A 24,337-nucleotide genomic window follows, 5' to 3' on the forward strand; every position below is an offset into this window, starting at 1 on the left:
CTTTGCTTCTGGGGTCTTTCCTGTAAGACATAGTCTCCATATCAGACCCCCAAGGCTGGGTTCACCTACCTATCTGCTTGATGCAGATTTGAATACCTTCTTATGTTGGGCATAAAACATGCCCTACTCTGCCAAATCCCTCAAAGCAAGAATGTATGGATAGCCCTTTCTTTGGGGGGGGGGGGGGAGCTTCCTTTGCCCAGAGAGCTGGGCCTGACCCAGGGGAGGGCTTCATGCCCTTTGGCATTTGGACACTGGGTCTTGTGGCCCCATCCTTCTCATAATGGAATTTCCCATCATTTGCTGCCCTACTGATTTCTGATCAATGAAAATGAAATTGCATCACCTCCTTAGAGGCTCTACATATTGCTGCTGCTTCCAGCTGTTGTCAGTTCTGGTAATATAATCTCATCAGGCGTGTGAGAGGGTAATAAGAAATAAAAAATAAAGCCCTGCAATTAGCAGGAGGCCAAGCTGTAGGGTAACCATTTCAGTGCTGGTGTCCAGAACTATTGAGAGCTCTCTGCCTCTGCCCATCCCAAGGCCAAAGTAGCTCCTTTCCTCTGGTCTCCCTTGGGCATAGATGAACAGGAGTTGATTCCAAGGAGTGAGCCCAGAAACAATGCTCTGTCCTTTGAGCTGGGTTATCCCATGGATCTACCCATGAAAGAAATCTTGGGATCACAGTCGGAAACTCACCAGTAACATAATCTGCTGCTGCTAATTTGCTTATTTTTTATTTTAACATGGTCTTAGGAAGGAAAAGGGGAAGACTGCTGTGTTGATTTATTCATTGGAATTTATATCCCACCCATACTACCATCAATTAGTTGTTTCCACTTCTCTTACTCTGTGCATGCAGATGTTCTGCTGAGCTATCTTCAGTACTTTCAGAGACCTTTTAGCTAGAAATCTCCAACTATCTAGTGGCAGTGAGTTCATGGGGTGGGTCACATGTAGTGTGGTATATGCGGTGACTTCCAAGTTCTACTATTATATGGAGAAGGAGAAAAAAAAATTTTTAATCACTTGTCACCTTTTTCATAAGTTTATAAGCTCCAGTTGTATGCTATCTTTTACTTAAAATGTCCCAAGCACTTTGGCTTTTCTTCATCAGGAAGTTGTCCTAGTTTCATGAACATTTTAATTGCCTTTTTGGTGGTGTTTTCAGCTCTACAGAAAAGGGCAGTGAAAATTTTCAGAGCGTTGGAGCATGTCAGATGTGCAGTTAAGAAGGTTCTGTCTTCTGACTGTTCTTGACTTTCCTCTGTAGAAGCATTGTTCTAAAGATGTGCTCCCAGTAAGCCCATTTCTGTACGTTTATTGGCTAAAGCACACTGTAGCCAAATATTCCCCCAGTATTATTAGAACAAAGCTAAAAAGAAGCATTTTCTCTAACATTTATTTGGGGCAGGTAGCATGTTCTTTAGTTGCTTAGACTTCAACCACTTATTGAATGGCATCTTTTGGCAGAAGGAGGTGTTGTCTGAGAAATCTGGCCTGACCTGGCTGTGTTATTGCCCTGGGAAACTGTTCTCCCTCTTCCTGAGCCAGGGACTCAGACCTGCTGTGTTCCCTTCCTGGGTTGTCAAACATTTGCTTTGGCTTCCTGTGGCTTGGAAATCTGTTTACACTCAAGGGGCTGCCTGAAGATCAGAGGGCCTTGCTGTGCATCAGTCTGCCTTCGTGTCTTGTGCCCACTTAGGCAGGCTGTGTTGTGTCATTCTTGTTAGTTTTGTCAGCTTACCAGTTCCGGCTGCTGGTGGCAAGCACTGGGGGTGTGTGGGGGGGTTCCTGAGAGGAAAGCCCCCACCTTCCTCTTAAGTCTATCTTGCTTTGGGCCTTTTCCCCAGTGCTGGATCTGGTAGAGCAGAGGACATGTCCCTGTGTGGTTTCTAAGGAAGCCTCAAACTGAACTTGACCATTGCCCTTCTGGGAGCAGCCATTCCTCCTCTGGCTAGGAAACTCCAAGGCCCTTGCCAGGGATCAGGTCAGGGTAGAGTGGCTGTGTCTGAGGGGAGGGGCTGTGATGTGTTTGCTTTCCTGTGTTTCCTTGCCCTCCCACAACTGCTTAGAGTTGTTTTGTGCCGGGTTTTGCCTCAGCCTATATTCTAACCGCAGTGATGAGGTTGCTACACAGTCCCTGTACTGGCTGAGTTGGCAGCTTTCAGTTCCAGTCTGAGTTTATATTTGTGCTGGAAATAGCCGAGCTGAGGAAGTTGTGCCTGGCTTCTGGCACAAGGCTGATGCCTCTGGGATTGACCCCACTTAGAAGCCATTGTTGTGCTTGCTGGCGAAGCAGGAGAGAACCTTGTTTGCAGAATAGCAGGTTTTGATTTCTCTTTAAATGTCATTGCAGCAAAACTTTTAAATCTAGTCTGCAAAAGGTGAATTGCAGTTTGAATGCTTTAGACAGTCCACTTCTTGATTACTGAATGTACTGTTGCTTACTGATGGAAAAATAAATGTCTGAGAGTCCGCTGCTAAATGTCTTCTTAGAAGTACCGGTAAGTCTCACTGGGTTAATTGGGACTTACTGCTAGGTAAGTGTACAGAGGGTTACAGTTTGAATGAACCAGGAATCTTTCTAAAATCAGAGCCTCTCAAGTAGCCATTATGTTTTGCATCATGCTTTAGGATCGGTACCATAAGGCACGTTTCTGGAGCTTCTTTCCTTGCTTCCCATTTGGCCAGTAATGGGTTTCATTCCCAGCATTCTGAGTGAAGTTCTGCCCTTGCTTTTTCCATACAACAAGCACCAGTTAAGAGCAACCCAACCACAGATATATTGCTGGGTTCAAAAGGTTTTCTTGGGGCTCTGGGTGATTTTCCTGTTCCGTACTAGTGGCTCCATTGAAGCTCCAATCCACTTCAGGAATTAAAAAACAAAACAAAACAGTTTTGTGGCAACTTATTGTCTAACACATTTATTATGGCATATAAGTTTTTGTAGACCAGCAATTATGTCAAGATAATATGCCACAAGACTTGTGCTTTGCTACAACAGACTAAAACAGCTACTTCTCCACTGGAATGGAGAACTGACTCAAGCAGTTAACACAACTGTGCCTTGAAGATTTCTTGCTTTAGTCTTCCAGTGAGCTTTGGGTGATTAGATGACAGGGCAATGAGCAGCTTGAGCCATCATAGCAAAAGATTAACAATGAATCTGGCTCGCATGAGTGAGAGCTTGTTTTAGAACCTGCTCTGTTGTGGTGGTGGTGGTGAAAATAGGGTCGCCATACGTCAGGGATTTCCTGGACATATCCAGAATACTGCAGTCGGCAGAAATAGGTAAAAATGTCTTGTAAAATCCAGGTGTATGGCATGCCGATTTTCCATAAAAATAGCTCAAAAACTGCATTTTTTCTGCCCAACAATTTGGGCAGAACTGAAAAAAGCTCAACAACTGTTTGAAATATGGCAACCCTAGGTGGAAATAGAAGTGTATAGCAGTTGCAGTACCTTCCAGCAGGCATGTATGAGAACATAAGAACTAGCTTGCTGGATCAGGCCAGAACCCATCTAGTACAGCATCCTGTTCTCATGGTGGCCAGTCAGGTGCCTTTGGGAAGCCAGCTCAGTGTGGTTGTAAAATCAATATTGTGTGATCTCCACAATCAAGACCAGCAAGACATAGTTGACTTCCCATGGTAAGCTTATGGTCATCAAGCATAGCTTTCTGTCTAATTTTGTCTAACGGCAGGCTCCCTATGGAACATAGGTGCTGGGGGCAGGGGCCCCTGGGTGTCCCAGGCCCCACAGCATTCCCCATGAAGAGGCTGGGCACCCACAAATTTGTGTGCTTGGGCTGTGCATGCTGCGGGAGCACGCAACCCAACATCAGCACGCCCAGTGGTGGTGCGTACTTTCCCACCACTTGGCCCTGGGTATACAGGGCAAGGATGGAGCCAGCTGTGCCTGGCCTGGCGGGTGAGAGACTACTGCCTTTGCAGCATCCTCGCGTAGCACTGCCCAGCTGAGGAGAGGAGTGGCAGTGCTGCCACAGCTCTCCTACTTCTCTCCACCTCCCGGGTCAGACCTGACCCAGGAGTGGAACTGTGGCTGGGCGTGAGGAAGTTGGCAGGTCCCTCGTGCGCCTCAACTCTGTACAGGAAAGAGGCAGCATCACGGCAACGCAGCTGCTGCTTCCTCTCTTCCTCCTCTCCACCCAGTGCAGGAGAAGGGTGCCACTGCTGCAACATGGCTGCCGTGTGTCATCTTCTCTCCGCGTGAACAGAGCTGAAGCTGGATGTGAGGGAGCTGGCTCAGTGCAGCAGAGGGGTGGCAACGCTGCCTCTACCTCTCCTCCACTCCGCCTCCAGGTCAGATCTGATCCAAGAATGGAGCTCCGACTGCGTGCCAGAGGCAGGCTCCAATGAGGAAGCCTGCATGGGGGCACCTGGTCGCACCCCCTCCTCAAAATGTGTTTGGGACCATCGCAGGTGTGCTGACCTCAGGCGCACGCATGCATGCAGTATACGTAGCCCCGGGCACCCACAGTCCCAGGGCTAAGCTGGTGGGCCCTCCATTGAAGCCATTTTGTGTTACTCCATGCTCCTACACCAGGGGTCGGCAAAGTTTATCTTGCCTGGGCCCATCGGTCCCATGGAGATCCCTCTGTGGGTGGGTCACGTGAGCACGCCCGCCTGTGATTTCTGGTGCCTGCACGTGCGCAGATGCGATTTCCGGTACTGCAGAAGCGAGCCCCCCACGCCGTGCTGCGCTGCTTTATCGCAGCGTGTGAGCAGGCACCTCAGTTCGGGGGCAGCTCGTGAGCCACTCAAACGACCTCCATGGGCTGCTTCCAGCCCATGGGCCTTAGGTTGGTGACCCCTGTCCTACACCATAGCAGCTATTTCGTGACTGATGCCCACAGAAGTTTTTAAAAATGCAAAATGTGCCCACTGATTCCAAAGGGTTGGTGAGCCATTCTCTAAACTAAAAAGCCCCAAATATCATCCCCTTGATCATTTTGGTTGCCCTTTTCTGAACACTTTCTAACTCCACAATATCCTTTTTGAGGTAAGGCAACCAAAACTATACACCAGAGGTAGGCAACCTAAGACCCGTGAGCCAGATGCGGCCCAATTGCCTTCTCAATCCGGCCCACGGATGGTCCGGGAATCAGTGTGTTTTTACATAAGTAGAATGTGTCCTTTTATTTAAAATGCACCTCTGATTTATTTGTGGGGCATAGGAATTCGTTCTCCCCCCCCCCCCCAACATAGTCCGGCCCACCACATGGTCTGAGGAACAGTGGACCGGCCCACGGCTGAAAAAGGTTGCTGACCCCTGCTATACACAATATACAAAGTACAGTTGCACCATAGAATTGTTTAATGGCATGATGATATTGGCAGTTTTATTTTCTATTCCTTTCCCAGTAATAAAATGGAATCCACAATTTTCACAGCTGCCACACACTGGATCACCATCTTCATTGAGCTTTCTGATGTGACCCCAAGGTCTCATTCCTGATCAGTCAGTACCACTTCAGACCGCATTGGTGTATTTTATGAGTGAAATCTAGATTATTATTATTTTTGTTTTTTGCATGTGCAACACTTTACATTTGTTTACACATAATTGCATTTACCTTATCAATTTCCAGTTACTCAATTTGGAAGTATCCATTGAGAGCTTTCCACAATCCATTTTTGCTCTAGTAACCCTGAATTATTTGTGGTCATTTGCTATCTTAATGGTCACCCTTAATTCCAGGTCATCAATGAATAAGTTAAAAAGCACACTTCCCAATACTGATCCTTGGAGGACCCAACTTCTTATTCTTCAATTGTGAGAACTTGTGTTGTCATTCTTACTGTTTTCTTCCTGTTCTTTAACCAGGTAGCTGATCCATAAGAGCACCTGTTGCCTTATCCTATAACTGCCAAACTAGTTCAGGAGTCTTTGATGAGGTGCTTTATTGAAAGCTTTTTGAAATGTTGAGTGTACAATGTTGATTGGATCACCACTAATTATATGCTTAGTTGTAGGGCTGGCCAATACCTGGTTTTCAGCATTGTGATATATCACCAGCTAAACTTCACAATATCCCAATATACCACAATGTCTGAAATAAGGATGGAATCTATGTAGAGGGATTGGCTGGCTTCACAATTTTTCCTACACCGTGATTTTTCTCAGCGCCTGCTCTTGTGATTCACTGCCCCCTGCATGAGGTAGGGGAGAGCTGAGGCAGCAGAGTTAACGAGCTACAGGAATCGAGGGAAGCATTGGCTGGCTTCACATTTTTCCTCACATTGTGATATTTGCATAGCGCGCGCGCACACACACACACACACACTATGATTTGCGATATATTGCCAGGTCAAAAATTATGAAACGGATATAATGATATGGACTTCAAACCAGTTTGGGATGATATAACGATATATCGCCCAGCACTACTTAGTTGAAACTTTCAAAGAACTGTAAAATGCTAATGGGACTTATCATTGCAGAAACCATGCTAGTTCTGCTTCAGCAAGACTTGTTCTATATTTTTGGTAATTCTATATTTAATAATGTTTTCCACCTTTCCCCTGGCATACAATTTTCCAGATTCTTTTTTAAAAGTGGTGTTGCATTGGCCACTTTCCAGTCTTTCGGTATGGAGGCTGATCTTACAGATAAATTACATATTTTGTAGTGAGTGACTAGGGATCTGTTGCATCTTCGTACACAGGAAGATTTGGAGGAACTTTGGGTCTGCTGTGAACAGTTTGCTTTATACTTTGTGGATAAAATTGCTCATACTTGTTCTGATTTGGACACCACATTTTACTGTTAGTCTGGTTTAAACCTTCCTCTACTTTTATATCTTTGGATACCTTTCAGTTTGTGCAACACAAGGGGTGTGGATAGAATTCTAGCACTCTTCACAATCTACATAGGGCTTCCTTTCAAGGGTTCTACAACCAATTCATAGTACAACTGCCATAATGTTGATTGGGTTGATCTAAGAGGATGCATGAATCCAATCTTGAATCAGCTTCATTAGCTTTTAGAGGCTTCCATACTCAGTTCAGAGAGTACTGGTTTTGATCATTAAAGCTCTAAATGTCCTGCACCCCAGGCAGCTCAAGGATCACTCTCTCCCACTTGAACCTACCCAGTCCTCCTGCTATCTGGAAGAAAGCAGAGTTTCATCTGGGGCAGGGCCTTTTCCTGAATGTGGAACTCTCCTTAGTGGAGGCCTGCTGTATCTCTGCTTTATTGGTTTTAGGCGGTAGGCAAAGATGCTGTCTTCCATAGAGCCTTTGGGACCCTCTTTTGAGTTTGAAGGGGTTTCTTTGCTTGACCGCCTTTTGCTGCTGATTAATCAATTACTTATTGTTACTTATTCCAGTTATTTATGAATACATGAGAGATATTGAGCTCTCTTAAGGAAAGGCAGTAGTAAAAAGGTATGTTTGAAAGACCTTTTGAATGCCACAACTAAATACCACCTGTTATCTGGGAGAGGGTTCTACCACTGCCACCTCCCCAAAGTTATTGGTGTTCTCTACTACTGTTGTGTTCTGTTTTGATCACTGTGGTAAGTTATATTTGGATCTTCAATTTTTCACCCATCTTGGGGATGTATTTAGTCAAAAGGCAGGGTATATATGTTTTTAACATAAATAAGTTGTGGTATACCTTCAAGGTGTAACAGTGGAGACAGGGCTTGGGGCCAGAGGGTTCCAGGAGCAGGGATGAATTGAAGCTGGGAAGAGCAAGAGCCTGGGGGGCTGCAATGAGAGGTGGTGATGGTGGGGGCTTTAGGTTCTCAGTTCCTTCTCTCTCTAACTGAAGATCATTGATTTTACGGGAAAACATGTTTACAGACAGTGCACTGATCGACCTGACTAGTTGACTTCTGCCTCCTTAAGTAAGAGCTACCTTTTCCTTAATGACTGGCTGATAGAGAGAGATGCAGTAGTGCTGGATGTGTAGAAGGAATTTGGACAGAAAATTCTTTGTGGGTGAATTTGTTTAAGCTGGGTTCAGTCGCAAGCTGAGATGTGTAATATCTGTTTTGGGCTATGAGTTCAGACAGAGACAATTCATGGGGCCTATGCCTGCAGCCACCCCATTTCCCCTTAAGTGACTAGAAGCTCCACATGAAGGGGGCCTAGTCCCTTTCAGCACAGTTTGTGTGACTGGTATTCATGGACCTGATTGGTTGGCAGAGCATCCTTCTCAGGGCCTTTTGCTGGCATCTGATAAGAGCATAAAAGGGGTAGGGTGGTGGCAAGAATACATTTCCATGGTGTGTTTCCTTCATTGGTTAACTTGTTGGATAGGGGGAAGGGCAGTCAGAGCAGCCGGGAGGCCAAAGAGCCCACCAATTAATTGGGAAGCATTTGCCGGTTTCTCTGGCCTGGCCTGCAGAGGAGATTGGCTTTCCTGTCAATAAACAAGTCCCTAGTGCAGCATCAAAGCCGCAGTCCTTTATCAATCGCAGCCTCTTCTTCCCGCTTGTTCCTGTAAGTTACCAAGCATTTATGACATTGATTTTACAATCAGGCTGTTAACCCTCCCGCCCCATCAGCTCTGCCAACCCTATTGGCCCCACCTGTCAATCAGACAATTCACAGCCAATAGGATAAGTTTGCTGTAGTACCTCTGCTGATAGTGCCAGATTTGTCCTCTTGGCTTTCCAGCTTGAGCAGCCAGTTGTATTTTTGCCCCCTGCCCCAGTAAAACTTTTCAGATGAACCTTCAGCACTAAACCCTTAAAAAAGCAAGAAGTTTGAGGAAGTTGCTGCTGAGCTTTCTGGTCCAGCAAGATTAGATGCAGAGCTATGGAGATTCCAGACACTGTAGAGAAGTGTTATATTGCCAGAGGAACAGGACAGAACATGTTTGAAGTGGGAGCCAAAAAGGAACTCCTCCATAAAAGATCTATCACCCTGAAGAAGTCTAACAAGGCCACCTTAGAAAAGCTGCTTTCCCTTATGCCGCTGGGGGAAGGCTGCACAGCTGTGAGCTGAACTTCTATCAAGTAGAACCATGGAATGGGCCACCAAGGGCAGCTGCTGCCTGGCCTCAGACAGACCTAGCTGAGCCAAGAGAGGGTTACAAGTGGAGATTGCTGTACTTGTTGTTATGCTGTATGCTGCCCTGTGCTCTAATAAGAGATAGGCAGTATATAAATAAAATGAGCAAATATTATAGTTTTTACATCTGGTGTCAATTTTGAGGACTCTGGGTTCCATTCCAGCCAGTGTGGTGTGGTTAGAGTGTTGGATTGGGACCTGGGAGACCATGGTTCAAATTCCCACTCAGCCATGAAGCTTACAGAGTGACCTTGGGCCAATCACTCGCTCTCTGCCTAGCATATCTTGCAAGGTTGTTGTGAGGATAAAATGGGGAGGAAAAGAACTATTTACACCACCTTGAGCTCCTTAGAGGACAGGTGGGATACAAATGTAATAAGCAAATAAACAAATTTTTGTTAATGCTGGAAATGTGAAGAGAGTGGCGAGAGTAGGAAGTCTTTAGGTCATTCAGGAAATTCCTATGGGCAGTGCTATTTTTATAGAAAAAGATGTCAGGAACTCATCATGAATGCTTCCCTTGTTGGCAATGGTGCCCACCTGAGAGGTGCTGGAACTGAGTTCTGGTGAGTTCTGTCTATAAAAAAGCACTGCCTGTGGGCAGTTGACTGTGGCGGGGTGAGTACAACGGATGCTAATGAGCATCTCAGTTGCTGACAATGGAGAGATGGCAGGAGCAGACTTTGGTGTCTCAAATTTCAGGGACGCCCTGTGTGATGCCAAAATTTGGCACGTGCCCCAGCTCCCGCCTTCTGTGCTGCTCAATTCACTACATCATAGTTGCGGCCCCCTGTGGCACCCTCTAGGCTCGATGCCCAATGTGGCAGAATCAGTCACACTGCCCTAAATCAGTCTCTTGAATTGGGAGCTGTTGACAGGCCTCAGGTTTCCCTGGTTTATTTGACTCCACCCTCTGAGCAGCCCTCAACAGGAAGTAGGAAGTGACTTCTGGCAGACTGGGCAACAACGTCTTTTCACTGCTCTTCAGCTGTGCTGTGTTGGTGACCTTGGCCTTGTGCTGCCCTGTTTCTACCTGAATTCTTCCCAGCCCGTCTATCTGCTTCATTCCTCTTTAGTTACTGCCTGCCTTCAGGCTCCTCTTCCTTTCCCCCTACTCTCAGCAGCTGTAGGCAGAGAGGAGGTATCATTCTCCAGGTAATCAAGCTTGGCTACCATATGCTAAAAGTCCAAAGTGCATTCTGTCAGTCTGTGGAACCCATTAGACTCCAGCAGGTGTCAAGTGGAATTTAAATGTGATCAAGTGTCTCAAGATAGCTGCCAGGATGATCCTTTGGGGAATGAGGACTAAAACGTGAGAGGCTTGAATGGTAGCAGCACCATCAATGTATATGTTCCAAACTCAGATTGCAAAGTGACAGAATTGGACACTGTTTGAAAAATACTCCCTTTGTCCTCTGCTTGGCTGAACTAGTCATGACTCTGCTGTGAATATAGATGGTGTTGTTAATCAGGCCTGATCCCACATAACAAGGCTGTGAGTGAGAAGAGATGTTTGGCACAACTGACACACCTAAAATTCAGAAACACCTCACTATAGAACAAGGGTGTGATCTGCATAGTCAGTGCTATAGAACTTCCTCTTTTTCGCCTGCCTAATAGACACATGGCGCTTGGTCTGGAGTACTGCATAAAGAGGCAGTCATGGATGGCTTTCTCCTGCCTTCAGTATATTGCATGTTCATTATTCAGAGCCCTCCCTCAGTAGCTTAAACTCTGGAGGCTGGCATACCATTCCTGTCTAGCCTACTTCATGTTTTTGTTTTTGTTTTACAAGGCAGTGCATAAACTGGAGCTACTTTCAGCAAGTGCACAGATAGACCTGCTGTGCCCCCCTTGCAGGTGCCAGGGTCCAGCTCCCATTAACAAACAATTTATTTTATTTATTAAATTTCTATACTGCCCTTCATCTGAGGATCACAGGGCGGCTTACAATATAAAAACACGAAATACATAAAATGGCAGCAAACCTAACCAAACCACCACCACCACCCCCAGTTAAAGGTCCACAGATTATTTAATTAGCCAAAAGTCTGGGAGAAGAGGAATGTTTTTTCCTGGTTCCTGAAGAAGCTTTGGGAAACAGATTTAATTTTTTTATTTTTTGGTACTTGAATGAGTGAGGGGCTTTCCAAGAGCTCCTTCCATGCTGCTTTGACTGCCATAGTGCTGATGGGTTTTAGTGTTCCTGATAACTTCTGCCCATCCGTGCTTTCCTCCCACTATATTTTCCAGGCTTGGCAACAGAGAGTAGCTGCTTTATTGGGTGAGGGGGCTGTGTGCATGTCTCGTCTGCTCTGTGTGGAAATTTGGCCTATTCTTTCTCCTGACTGACTGCTTCTCTCTCTCTCTCTCTCTTTCTCTCTCTCCCTCTTCCCTCTTTTTCTGCCTTTAGGTCCGAACCAAACTGGGTGCAATGAACGCTCCATGCAGGCCTCGCCATGGAAGGCTGTGACTCATCTGTCATCTCGGGGAAGGACAATGGGTGTGCTATTCCTCAGCACCAGCAATGGACTGAACTCAGCAGCACCCACCTCCCCAGCAAACCTTGTAACATGGAGCCATCTGCAGCGGAGAGCCATGAAGCCCTAGACAACCGGCGGGCTCCTTTCAGTGAGCACTCCGCAGAAAGTGTCGTTGCCTCTGGCTCCAGCACTGAGCCAGCCAGCAAGGAGGTCAGCTGTAACGAATGCTCCACCTCCTTCGCCAGCTTACAGACCTACATGGAGCACCACTGCCCCAGTGCCCGTCCGCTCCTCCCTCTGCAAGAAGACTGTGGGAGTGACACTGGCGAGGAGGGAGATGAGGAAAGTGATGTAGAGAATCTGGCAGGGGAGATAGTCTACCAGCCAGATGGCTCGGCATACATTGTTGAAAGCATCAGTCAGCTGATCCAAAGTGGGGGGGTCTGTGGGGGTGGCAATGGCACCAGCAGTGGGACGCTCCCATCACTCTTTATGAACTCTCTCCCCAGTGCTGGGAGCAAGCAAGGCGAGGCAACTTCGGCTGCGCCTGTCTACCCACAGATCATCAACACTTTCCACATAGCCTCATCCTTTGGGAAGTGGTTTGAGGGCTCGGACCAGGCCTTCCCGAATACCTCAGCCCTGACAGGGGTTAGCCCTGTTCTGCACAGCTTCCGCGTTTTTGATGTGCGCCACAAAAGCAACAAGGATTACCTGAACAGCGATGGTTCTGCCAAAAGTTCCTGCGTATCCAAAGATGTTCCCAACAATGTGGACCTGTCCAAATTTGATGGCTTTGTGCTTTATGGAAAGCGGAAGCCCATCCTGATGTGTTTCTTGTGCAAGCTCTCCTTTGGATATGTCCGCTCATTTGTGACCCATGCGGTGCATGACCATCGAATGACTCTGAGCGAGGAGGAGCGGAAAATTCTTAGCAATAAGAACATCTCCGCTATCATCCAAGGAATAGGCAAAGACAAGGAACCCCTTGTAAGCTTTTTGGAACCAAAAAACAAAAACTTTCCACACCCTTTAGTTTCCACAGCTAACCTCATAGGCCCTGGACACAGTTTCTATGGCAAATTCAGTGGGCTCCGCATGGAAGGGGAAGGGGGTACCCAGGTTGGGGCTGCCAGTGGAGCAGAACAACCCCAGTCGGGCCTCTTGGCCTCTGGGGCTCTCTTGAACCTTGGAGGGCTAACAAGTTCAGCTTTGAAGACCCCAATTACCTCAGTCCCCCTGGGCCCACTGGCTTCCAGTCCAACAATATCCTCCGAGGGGAAGGAGGACCCTGGGATAGTAGAGTATGAAAAGCAAGACCTGGCTGACCAGGACAGCCACTCAGAGAAAATTGAGCCAGCTGGGGAGGACGAGGAGGAGGAAGAGGACGAGGAGGAGGAAGAGGACGAGGAGGAGGAAGATGATGAGGGGTGCAAAGGGCTGTTCCCAAGCGAGTTGGAGGATGAACTGGAGGAAAGGCCTCCTGAGGAGTCTGGGGCAGTGGCAGGCAGCGGCAGCAGCAAAAAGGACCTTGCTCTCTCAAACCAAAGCATTTCTCCCTTAATGCCTAATGTGCTCCAGACTCTGTCCAGGGGCACAGCTTCTTCTAGTTCTAATTCTGCTTCTTCCTTTGTCTTTGATGGTGCAAATAGGAGGAATTGTTTAAGCTTTAACAGTGAGGGCAGTAGGAGGCTCGACTTCAGTGATGAAAGTGCCAATAAAGACAATGCCACAGTACCAGAACCAAATGAGAGTGTTGAGGGTGAAGACGGGAGCTGCATTTCCCATCACCAGCATGTGGGGCCCCTATGTGAGCTTGGGGGTGGGGAGTGCCCTTCGGGGAGCGGTGTGGAGTGCCCCAAGTGTGACACCATCCTGGGCTCCTCACGGTCACTTGGCGGCCACATGACCATGATGCATTCACGAAACTCGTGTAAGACGCTCAAGTGCCCCAAGTGTAATTGGCACTACAAGTACCAGCAGACGCTTGAGGCTCACATGAAGGAAAAGCACCCAGAGCCAGGGGGTGCGTGTGCCTACTGCAAAAGCGGGCAGCCCCACCCACGGCTGGCACGGGGCGAGAGCTACACATGTGGTTACAAGCCTTTCCGCTGTGAGGTTTGTAACTACTCCACTACTACCAAAGGCAACCTCAGTATTCATATGCAGTCTGACAAGCATCTCAACAACATGCAGAACCTGCAGAATGGAGGTGGGGAACAAGTTTTCAGCCACACTGCTGGGGCTGCGGCGGCGGCGGCAGCTGCTGCTGCTGCGGCTGCTGCTGCCGCCACCAACATGGGTAGCAGCTGTGGGGCCCCCTCCCCCACCAAACCAAAAAGCAAACCAACCTGGCGGTGCGAGGTTTGTGACTATGAGACCAACGTTGCCAGGAACCTTCGCATTCACATGACCAGTGAGAAGCACATGCACAACATGATGCTGCTTCAGCAGAACATGAGCCAAATGCAGCACAACCGCCACTTGGGCCTGGGCAGCCTGCCTGCTGAGGCTGAGCTGTACCAGTACTACCTGGCTCAGAATATGACCCTGCCCAACCTCAAGATGGACAGCGCTGCGTCCGAGGCTCCGTTCATGATGGGCAGCTTCCAGATGGATCCCACCAACACAATAGCATCCATGGCCCCAACTCTAGGTGAGGTGACCTGAGTTCGCCCTGCGATTCTTTGTGGGGGGTTGTGCATAGATATTCTCAGCTGGGGTCTGCCACTGGGAGGAGCCATGGAAGAAATGGTGTGGAAGAGTGGCTTTTCGTGGGTCATGAGATGTGTTCAGGTTTCTTGTTTTCATGGGCAGCATGTTTACATCTCTTAGCAAATTTTGTGAGTTTAAGAACATCAAAAAGGTTATGAAGAGGGCAATCTGCCATCAGACTCCTACAGACATGCATATGTTAGATGCTTCATTTCTTGTACCTCTGCCAACCTATTCTAAAAGTTTCTCTTTTTACATGAGGGTTAGGAATATGTTTATGAAGGAAAAGGGCAAAACCCAGCTTTCAGGTTTGTTCCATGTGTGTGGTGAACGCAGCAGACTTAGTGGTAATGGTGAATTGGCAGGCCTGAATTGCTAGAAACCCGAAAAATAAAGAATAACTTCTTGCCCCCCCCCACTTTCTTTAGCATTTCAGCTTAAACCTAGGCTGATATTTATACAGGTGAGCGATCACTTGAATCATGCTGGTTTTCATATTGTCAGAATATGCATATGCCTCCATCCTCCTTTTTCTGGAGAAAGCAGGAGAGCTGTGATTATTATTGCATTCACAAGAAGAACTGACCAGACAGGTTTAAACTTTTGTTATATACTACATACATACATACATACATACATACATACATATATATATATATGTGTGTGTGTGTGTGCGCGCGCGCGCGCAGTAACCTTTTGGAAGAACTGTGTGGTGTTTCAAACAGAGCAGGGCTTATTGTGACACCCAATGGTGTAGCGTGGGTTGTCAGCACCCGGGGCAAGGCAAGTAATTTGCGCCCCCTAACCCGTGGATTTGCGCCCCCTAACCCTAACCCCCAGATGTTGCGCCCGGTGCGGCCGGCCCCCCCTGCACCCCCCACGCTACGCCACTGGTGACACCACCTTTTGAATATTTAATATTAAAGTGTTTTCCCACATGGTAATAATAGTTGGGTTTGTTAGCACTAACATATCACAAGAAAAGCCTATGTTTATTTCTATCATTAATCTAGTGCATATAACACCTTTATCAACTGTATATGTACTTGGGTGAAGCACTTTTCAGTAGGGTTGATTGAAAGGGTTCCGCTACTTAAACATCCTGTAGGAGTTATTTCACTTCAAGGCCAATCTGCTAGCTCTTTGGATGTCTTTTGGTTGGGAGGGCTTAGTTGAAATTTGGATGTAGAAAATGGGTGTTTGTTGTTAGCAGAGTTTGCTGCTTTTAAGCAACTGCAGTGGTGCGTGCGTATGGAAGTCACTATTTTTGGTAATCTGTGAAATGGTACAATTCTGAGTGTAGTGGCTCCGCAACTTCTTCCTGGAGTGTGTCAAGCCAATCTCCTGCTGAGACTGAGAAATTCAGGCTGGGCGTGGGGGCAGCATGACATCCCCTCATTGTTAGCAAAGCAATTTCTCCCCCTCCCTATGGATGCATCTAAAGCTGTAAGAAAGGCCATCCTGTGGCTGCAACCTTGGACTGAGTGGAAGGTGTGCAGAAGAGCCAGGTTTGGCTCCAGCAGACTCGTGACCAATGTTTTATTGGGGAAAAAGGAGATGGAGATGTCACTTTCTCATTTTATGTAGCCGGTCTTTCACATATCAGTAGATACTTTCATACTGGGAGTTTTGCAGGGAAATGAGTGACTTTTCTTGCCATACAGAAAACAGTGGATAGTAGTATAATCTGCTCTGAAACAGGGCAGGGGGAGGGAGGGAGAAATCATGCTTTTAAGATTTCTTCCCCTGAACTAAGCATCGGATACAGACCTGAGAGACCTGCCCTTTGTGTCTTTCTATGTTTGAAGTTCAGAGAAATCCCTCCTTTTGGAAACTGCAAGCTTTTCAGACAACTGTGTTTATAATTTAGCTGTTCTTTCAAAGTCTCTTGTCTCAAACAGATTCTGTGAAAATTTCCAATTTTTTTATTGGGCATGCTTTTTTAAAAGCATTGAAAACTCCATTGTTCTGTGATATGAGTCCAAACTCAGCATTATTGCTGTTTAGACAACGAGAATTATAGGTAATAGTTGCTGTAGGAGGAAATGCTACAAAAACTAAGAAGCCATTGTCTGAAGAAGAGCAGGTGTTTTAAAGGACTGTGGCAGAAGGGAGATGATGGAAAGTAGATGAGGGTAGCTTGAGAGTGGAAAGATTGTTTTGACTGTGATGTTTCTGCACCTAGCTGTCCAAACAATATTTTTCTTGTGCAGGATGAATTGAGGTGACTGTGTGTAAAGCATTGGTGCATATGATTTTGTAGAAGTCTGTACTAAAGTGAAAAACTCTGTGTGTGAGGGTGAGAGAAAGCATTTAAAAGTAAGGCAGTTTATGGGTTTCATTCACTGTAGTGCTGTTAAACTCATTTAAATGTATTACTGTTCCACTGGTGAAATGTTTTGCATCAGTGGAATGTTTTGAGTGAGAGAATGCAGAAGCAGGTTGCTGATAGATTTGTTGTACAGTAGATTGCGAAATCTATTGCACAGTATGTGACTGCTAGGACAGCAGTTCCATTGGATTCCTCTGTTGTGCAACATTAAAATTCACCCATCTGCTAGCATCAGTTGCACTTGCGGACAGAGAGTATTGGATACAGCCTTATGAACACAACCTCAAATTCCTCTGCTTCTGTGCTGCATTTTTAATGTGCTGTACTGGTCTCTCATACCCCCGTGAGGGTACGTTGCTTGTTTCCATTTTAAAGGTGGCAAGTAAGCTGAGATGGAAACTCACCCATGACTGAACAGGAAATGGAATAGCCCAGAGTAGGCTATTGTTCTCACTGCTGGACTCCATGTTTGGGGTGCTGTTAGTTTGGCTAGAGTGTACAACGGCAGTACTGTGTTCCTACCTAGTCCCCTTTCTTGAAAATGCAGAATTTGGGTGTTCATCATGCTTTAACAAATGGACTAGTGGGTAACACCAGTTCATTCACACACCATGCCAAATCATGGTTTCCCCTAATCTTACAGTTGGCCAATTGTACAGCTGACAAATTTTTAGAGCTGCCTGTCTGCCTCTGTTTCTGCCTCAGAGGTCCACCTCTGGTTTGCCAATCCAGACATGATACACTAAACCATAGTTAAGCTATGGTTTGATGTGATGTCTGAATTGCACCAGTGCATTCCTCATGGGAATTAGTATGACTTCCTTCCTGAACTTGTGGCACCCAAGGGCATAGCTAGGGTTGTGGCAGGGGGATTCTGCTTAGAGATGTAAAATTATTAGGCATTTTGAAGCAATGGAAGAAAACTGCTTGTTTGGGGGAGGGGATTTGGGCAGGCAATAGAAAAAGTAAATATATTCAACATTCCTTTTGTCAGAACCAAATGTCCTTTACTACATTAAGAACATGAAGTTGCATGGTAGTTTGATATATATTAAATGTAAAAGTACACATTCCTTCACTCTTACTAAAACAATGATAAACCAAAGGTCACAAATGGATTTGTAACTTGTTCCACCATATTGTATTAACTGCATCTATTTTTTTGCCAGGTGGGAAAATAGAAATAAATAAAAGCTGAAAATAGAAACCATTAACATCCTAGTAAACAAAAGGGGGGGGGGCTTTTTAACTGAGCTTAGAAGCAGTATGTAGCCCTCAGTGTGGTTGTGCAGAAAATATGAGAGAGCACTCAAACAGAAAATAACCATCCCTGTAATATAATTAAAGAGTAATACTAAATCTGAATATTTTCAGTTAATCTTAATTGTGTCACTGAACTCTTCAATAGTATGTCATCATATGTAGTCAGGCTATAATCCTCTACACACTTACAAGGAAGTAAGCCCCATTAAACTGAGTAGAATTGGATTGGATTGCAGGTGTCACCTTAGCTGTAGACAAAATTTAAATTTAATTTATTTATATAGATTTCATCTCAGCAAATATATCCTTGAATATACCAGTATGACTTATTTTTCATCTTATTTTTCACCACTTTTAGCTCAATGGGCTTCAGAAAATTCAGGCATTGAAATGAGCTTAAGTTTAATAAATTTAGTTTATTTATAAATTTAGTTCATTTAGTTTAAATTTAGTTAATGAGCTTAAGTTTAATAAATTTAGTTTTCATCCTTGATTTGGGGTGCTGGTGCTGGTTCAAACATTTATCAGTTTGATTTGATGTAGTACAGGGGTAGGAAACCTCAGACGCAGGGCCAAATGTGTCCCCCCCCCCCAGGCTTATATCAGGCCCTCAAAACTTTTCCTGGGCCACACCCCCTCATTGGCCCTGCCTTGCAGCCTGGGTGATTTTGCTTGGCTTGAATGTGTCCTTGAACTCTTAACATTGCCTCTTGCTTGTCTGAATGAAAGGCAGAGAGGAAGGTCTGTAGAAACTAGCCTACTGTGCAAAGGTCCCACTTCTGCCTCTTCTTCTATGGTAAGCGGCCTTTGGAAGGTTGCCCCTTAGGCTCAAAAATGTTCCATAACCCTGACGTACCAGCTGGAGGAATCTGAGGCAAGTGGAAAGATACATTGAGGGCTGTGTTGAGAATCGGCTATGCCACTGTGTTGTCAGGGCAATATGCTTGGAATGCTCTCAGTTTAGAGGACATACCTGGGGATGTTCAGCAGTGTTTGAAAGTACTTTTCCAACATCATGAGAAAAATGTTGCCTGTTGAATAATCTCATCAAACACAGCAACAGTGCATATCCCTTGCATCACTCTCTTTGATCTAAGAGATTTGCAACAATGTGAACTGACAGCTACTTTTTAAAAATAAAATTGATATTATTTTAATAATCAATGCAGGGTTGTTGTTTTTTTAAAAAAATACTGCATTTATTATTATAAAGGATAATTTTTTTCTTAGCTTTTCCCCAATTTCCAGTATGTCCATTTCAGACCTTGGAAAATAAAAGGGGGAAAGTGGTGTTCTGTTTCCAGTTTCACTCTGTTTCTAGCCCAGATCTTCATGCCTCAAGGTCTGTAGGAGCTTCTTTGGCCAGGACCCTTCTAGATGCACTGCTGTCATGGAGTGGGAATGAGTTGCTGCCCTCCACCCTGCTTGTTTCTGCAGAGCTTTTCTGACTGACTTTCTTCTTTCTCTGTGCAGTGGGTGGAGAGATCCCCCTGGACATGCGGCTTGGGGGTGGGCAGCTGGTGTCTGAGGAGCTAATGAACCTGGGGGAGACGTTCACGCAGACCAATGACCCTTCGCTGAAGCTTTTCCAGTGTGCCGTGTGCAACAAGTTCACCACAGACAATTTGGACCTGCTGGGGCTGCACATGAACGTGGAGCGCAGCCTGCCTGAAGAGGAATGGAAGGCTGTGATGGGGGACTCTTATCAGTGCAAGTTGTGTCGCTACAATACGCAGCTCAAGGCCAATTTCCAGCTCCATTGCAAGACTGACAAACACGTGCAGAAGTACCAGCTGGTGGCACATATCAAGGAGGGGGGCAAGGCCAATGAGTGGAGGCTCAAGTGTGTGGCTATTGGGAACCCCGTGCATTTGAAATGCAATGCCTGTGACTATTATACCAACAGCTTGGAGAAGCTGCGTCTCCACACAGCGAACTCCAGGCATGAGGCCAGCCTGAAACTCTACAAGGTAAGGAAGACCCAGTTTTTCATATGCTTTTGCTGTTGGGTGGGACAGTGCAGAAAAACTTTGGCAGCTTGCCTTGAACACCAGTTCAGTTACATTTATTCCTAGATTGGCTAAGAGTAGCTTTTCCAGAAGGAATTCTGAGACTGGGTGCCAGTGCAAGGATGCCAGCAGACATGTAACCCACAGAGCTGCTACTCTTTCTATTGGCTCACCACCTGCAGCCCAATTCTAGGAGAGCCTTTTGTTGAGGAGAGGCAGTATTTGCAGATACAAGAATGTCACTTCCTCCTATAAGGAAGATCATTCTTTCGGTAGGGAATGCACATTTATGTGCGGTTTGTACTGAGGGGTGGGGTGACCTGGCTGTTTCTGTTCTTGTGGTGCTGTTGTTTGTTGCTCCCATGCCTATTAGTTGTGCTGTTGCATTCGTATTTTATGCCAGAAATGTGCACATCTCCTTAGCCTTTCTCAGTATAGAGCTCCAAGGCACACAGGTGTTCATGGATCACACCTGTCATTTATACATCCTGTACATTGGTGTACCTGCAGCAAAGTGGCAGGCCAGAGAGGAGGGATGGTTGTAATAGGGCTCTGCTGCCAAGCAGGTTTTTCTCCTCCTCTAGTATATCCTCATTGCCTCTGTCTTACCTCTCTGTCAGCTGCTTCTGGCTGCAAATTTCTGTTCCCCCCGCCCTGCCCCCACGCAATCCATGTAGGCTAGAAACCGAGAAGCTCTGCATATACAGTAAATAGTCCTTTCACTTGCACGGCAGAATTGCTCCAGACATTTCTATTGATTTTCACTGGACTTAAAGCTTCACCTTTTTCTCTAATCATCCCATAATGGCTTTAGTATGAACAATCAGGTACAAATTGCTATAAATCTAAGCAGCTTCACTTCATGTACCTTCCACTCACTTATACAGGCTGTCTTACTTGCTTTCATCTGTTTTCTTCAATTTTCTGTTCTACTTGTTCTGCCTCTCTCCAGCCCTCCTCCTGTTTGCTAAAGGGTGTTGCCCTCTTGGTGCTGGGTTCACTCTTATTCTCTCTTGGCTGCTTCTTGACTGTCTGGCCCAAAGTTGGCTATTGGCAAGTTTCAGGAGACCAGAGTAACCTGTTACTGAGTATTTGGCCTGGCATAACAGAGCTGCAGGTGCTTATGACTCCAAGTAGGCTTTGCCTGGTTCTGAAAATAAACCTAGGCTAAGTGAGTATGTAAATGTTCACCAGGGGATGACCACTGCAGGAGACTTTACTGATGTATGTTATTGTGTGCGAAGGGGCTAGTTGAGCTGCTTGGAGTAACAGCCAGACTGTGAAGCTATGTCAGCAATTAGACCTACATGGTCTCCCTCCAGGATGGGTGGGGAATGGGAAAGGTAGTTGGGGCAATATGATAGATCTTCTTGCCTATGCAGCGAGCTTCTGCTGATGTAACCTACCTGATGAGGATGCTACCCATGTACAAAACTGGTATTAAATCTGCAACTTCCTCCCAAACTCTTTTAAGGTATTCAAATTTTATATATGTGGAGGCTTCAGGCATTTGAGTCCTCCACTTAGATAAAACTCCATGTCTCCAATTTCACCCACAAGGAAGGAGACTGAGCCTGACTTCCATGTCCTTTTAGAAATATCAGGCTTAGTCCTTCCCAGTTTGGCTCTAGTGTTGGGTAGTGTCCCAACCTGGTTAGATGGATTGGTTTGTAGTATTGGTAGAAGCACTGACATTATTAGGATGATGTGACTTAGTCTAGAAGAGGGGTCAGCAATCTTTTTCAGTCGTGGACTGGTCCACCGTCCCTCAGACCATATGGTGGGCCAGACTATATTTTGGAAAAAAATATGAACGAATTCCTATGCCCCACAAATAACCCAGAGATGTATTTTAAATAAAAGCACACATTCTGCTCATGTAAAAACACAAGGCAGGCCCCACAAATAACCCGGAGATGCATTTTAAATAAAAGGACACATTCTACTCATGTAAAAACACGCTGATTCCCGGACCTTCCACAGGCTGGATTGAGAAGGCGATTGGGCTGCATCCAGCCCCCGGGCCTTAGGTTGCCTACCCCTTGTCTAGAAGGAGTTGAGTTTGGATATTGGAATCAGGAATGTTGGGGATCATGCTGACAACAAAGTCTGGCTCTTCATTTTTGTTTCTGCCCCTGTGGCTCAGAGCCTGGGGAACAATCCTAGGGCCAGCTTTTCTTTTTTCAGGACCTTGAGTTGTCTATTGTAAAATGGAGATTGGTGGGATGTTTTCCTCTTGCTAATGTAATCCATTAGCCTGGCACATGCATAATCAGTTTAGAGTGCAGTTAACTGGATGTAATCGAGTTCTTGCCTCTCTGCTGGAGAAAATCCTTTCCAGATGCTGCCTGGGTGAGAGAGCTCAAGGCTTATCATACTTGCAATCCTCCTTACCCTGCCTTTTTGCCATTTTCCTTTTAAGTTGTTATTCCTTGGCTCCATGTATTGCATAAATGGTGCTAGGTGCCAGAAATGTGTGTGTGTGTGTGTGTGACTGACAAGTATCAGCAGAGGGACACTTGAAACCTTGCTCCTTGAGCAGGTTGCCTAGTGGGTTTTAGTGCTAATGAGATAGCCCTTGTGGCGCTGATAAGACGTTGGCAAGCACCACCTATGTATAGCTTCAGTGGCAAAGTGGGCACAAAGTTAAGGTGGATGTGTTGGGAAGCCTGGATGCAAAAGGTAAAGAAATGCAAAAGCAAACCATTCTTGCACAACAGGGAAATGAAAGACTTTTCAAACTAGTATTTGAAACCACTGAATAATTCAGCACTACATTTAAGTCTCCCAAAGAAGTGGACATTTTCATTTATTTATTTATTTGCTCCATAGCTTGTTAATGGCATGGATTCAAATGATGACCAATTTTACCACGCATGCAGTAGAGCAAGGCTGAGGAAAAGTTGTGCCTCCAGATGTTGATGAATTGTAACTCCCATCAGCCTTAGCAAACGTAGCCAGTGGCCAGGGATGATGGGTATTGTAGTCCAGTAACATCTGGGGGGACAAAGGTTCCCCACACTTGAAGTAGCTGCTGCTCACGTTGCACATTAGGGTCATGCTGTCAGAATAGATTGCTTGCTTAATAGCTGTTTTTTGGTATTTAAATATTCCTAATTATGCTTTAATTTGTCCCTTAATGGGACTTTCTGCTCAATGGCTGATCCCCAAAAGCAGTTTACCAGCAAAGTCACCTTTTGTACATGCCAGGGGGCCCATTGGAGCTTGTGTTGGCACTTGTCATTACAAGTCTGAGAGTAGTCCTGTATCTTCCTGAGGTGGCAAAACTGTTGGAAAATAACTGAAAGTTGACACAGGTTGGACAAGAGTGTAGTAACTCAGATATTCTGTGTCCCTTACCTTTAAGCCGTTCCTAAGTAATACTATACAAGACAGGCTTCCTTCAGCAGTTCTGGATGGCCATTATAATAAGATTCCATATTCAGACAGAATCTGTATTTTTTTGGTAATCCCATTATATGTTAACTTGTCCCCTATACACAGATCCAAGGAGGCACTTCTCTTTGTACAGGATAGTGGGCTCTTCCCAAGTGAGAGGGTTCAGTGTTCGTTGAGTGACAACAATACATTGGTGACACATAAGGTGGCCTTTTTTGTTGTGGCAGCAAAAAAGATCAGGAAGAAGGAACTGGATAAAATAGCCATAAACTATAAGGGAGATTCAGAGTACTAAATTGAAAATCAGTGTACATGCAGGGGCATCCCTGTTATCAGATATTTCACATATGTTTACTGTTTTTATTTGCCGATGTCTGAGTTATATTTTAAGTTGACTGTGATTGTATGGAATTGTCATGGCACAATAAACTTACTTTGATTTGATACAAGGCAGGCATCTACAGATCAATAAGTTTGCCACCAGAACTGGATTTGAAAAAGAAACTCCTTGCACTTTTTGTTTAATGAAGCTGGAGAGATGCTGGCTCTGGGACAGCCTGCAGGAGTGTGTTGACTTTTCTTAGTGATGTGTGTTTCTTGCAACTCCATGCTCATGACTAGATGGTACATTGTGGGTAAAAGGAAGCAGTCTCTCCTTGCACCTTCATGTTTGCCATTAAGTTGTCTCTGTGGAACTCTCCTGTGTGGACATCTGGATATATCATGCATTGGTGCACTCTATGCAAGTTTTTTTCACTTCAGCTGTCTTTCTACTAGCATGGTTTTCAGCCCTTTGTTTCTTTCCCCCAGATTATCCTCTTCAGGGAGGCCATGTCTGTCTGTACTTTTACTGTCATAGCTAAGATAGATATTCCTGACTCTTCCCAAGAGTCAAGCATTGGCTCCTTGGTGAAGCGTTTTATATTTGCTTTGGCACATTGGACTTAGTAGATGGCTGAGTGTGCCTACTGAGGTCTGGAAGCCTTACTTGTCCCCAAGCAGCTGAATAGTTCTTTGTGTGCCTTGCTCCTGTTCTTCCTCCTCCTCCTCCACTTCTTTGCTATGGCTGTTTGCTTTCAGCAGTGGTGG

General features: G+C 45.7%; 1 protein-coding gene across 20 annotated transcripts in view; it reads left to right on the forward strand.

The window, feature by feature from the left end:
- ZFHX3 (zinc finger homeobox 3) overlaps nucleotides 1–24,337 on the forward strand; it is a 263,343-nt gene that overhangs the window by 133,462 nt on the left and 105,544 nt on the right. For 18 of the 20 annotated variants that reach the window (XM_081202548.1, XM_081202547.1, XM_081202531.1 and 15 more), the window contains 2 exons: nucleotides 11,461–14,186; nucleotides 19,314–19,810. In XM_081202548.1, the coding sequence (XP_081058674.1) occupies nucleotides 11,507–14,186; nucleotides 19,314–19,810 (3,177 nt within the window). In that variant the 5' untranslated portion in view covers nucleotides 11,461–11,506. The remainder of the gene's footprint in view (nucleotides 1–11,460; nucleotides 14,187–19,313; nucleotides 19,811–24,337) is intronic. The other 2 variants (XM_081202541.1, XM_081202543.1) reach the window with 1 other exon arrangement.

The sequence above is a fragment of the Podarcis bocagei genome (genome assembly GCF_964188305.1).
Source record: "Podarcis bocagei genome assembly, chromosome: 7".
NCBI lineage: Eukaryota > Metazoa > Chordata > Lepidosauria > Squamata > Lacertidae > Podarcis > Podarcis bocagei.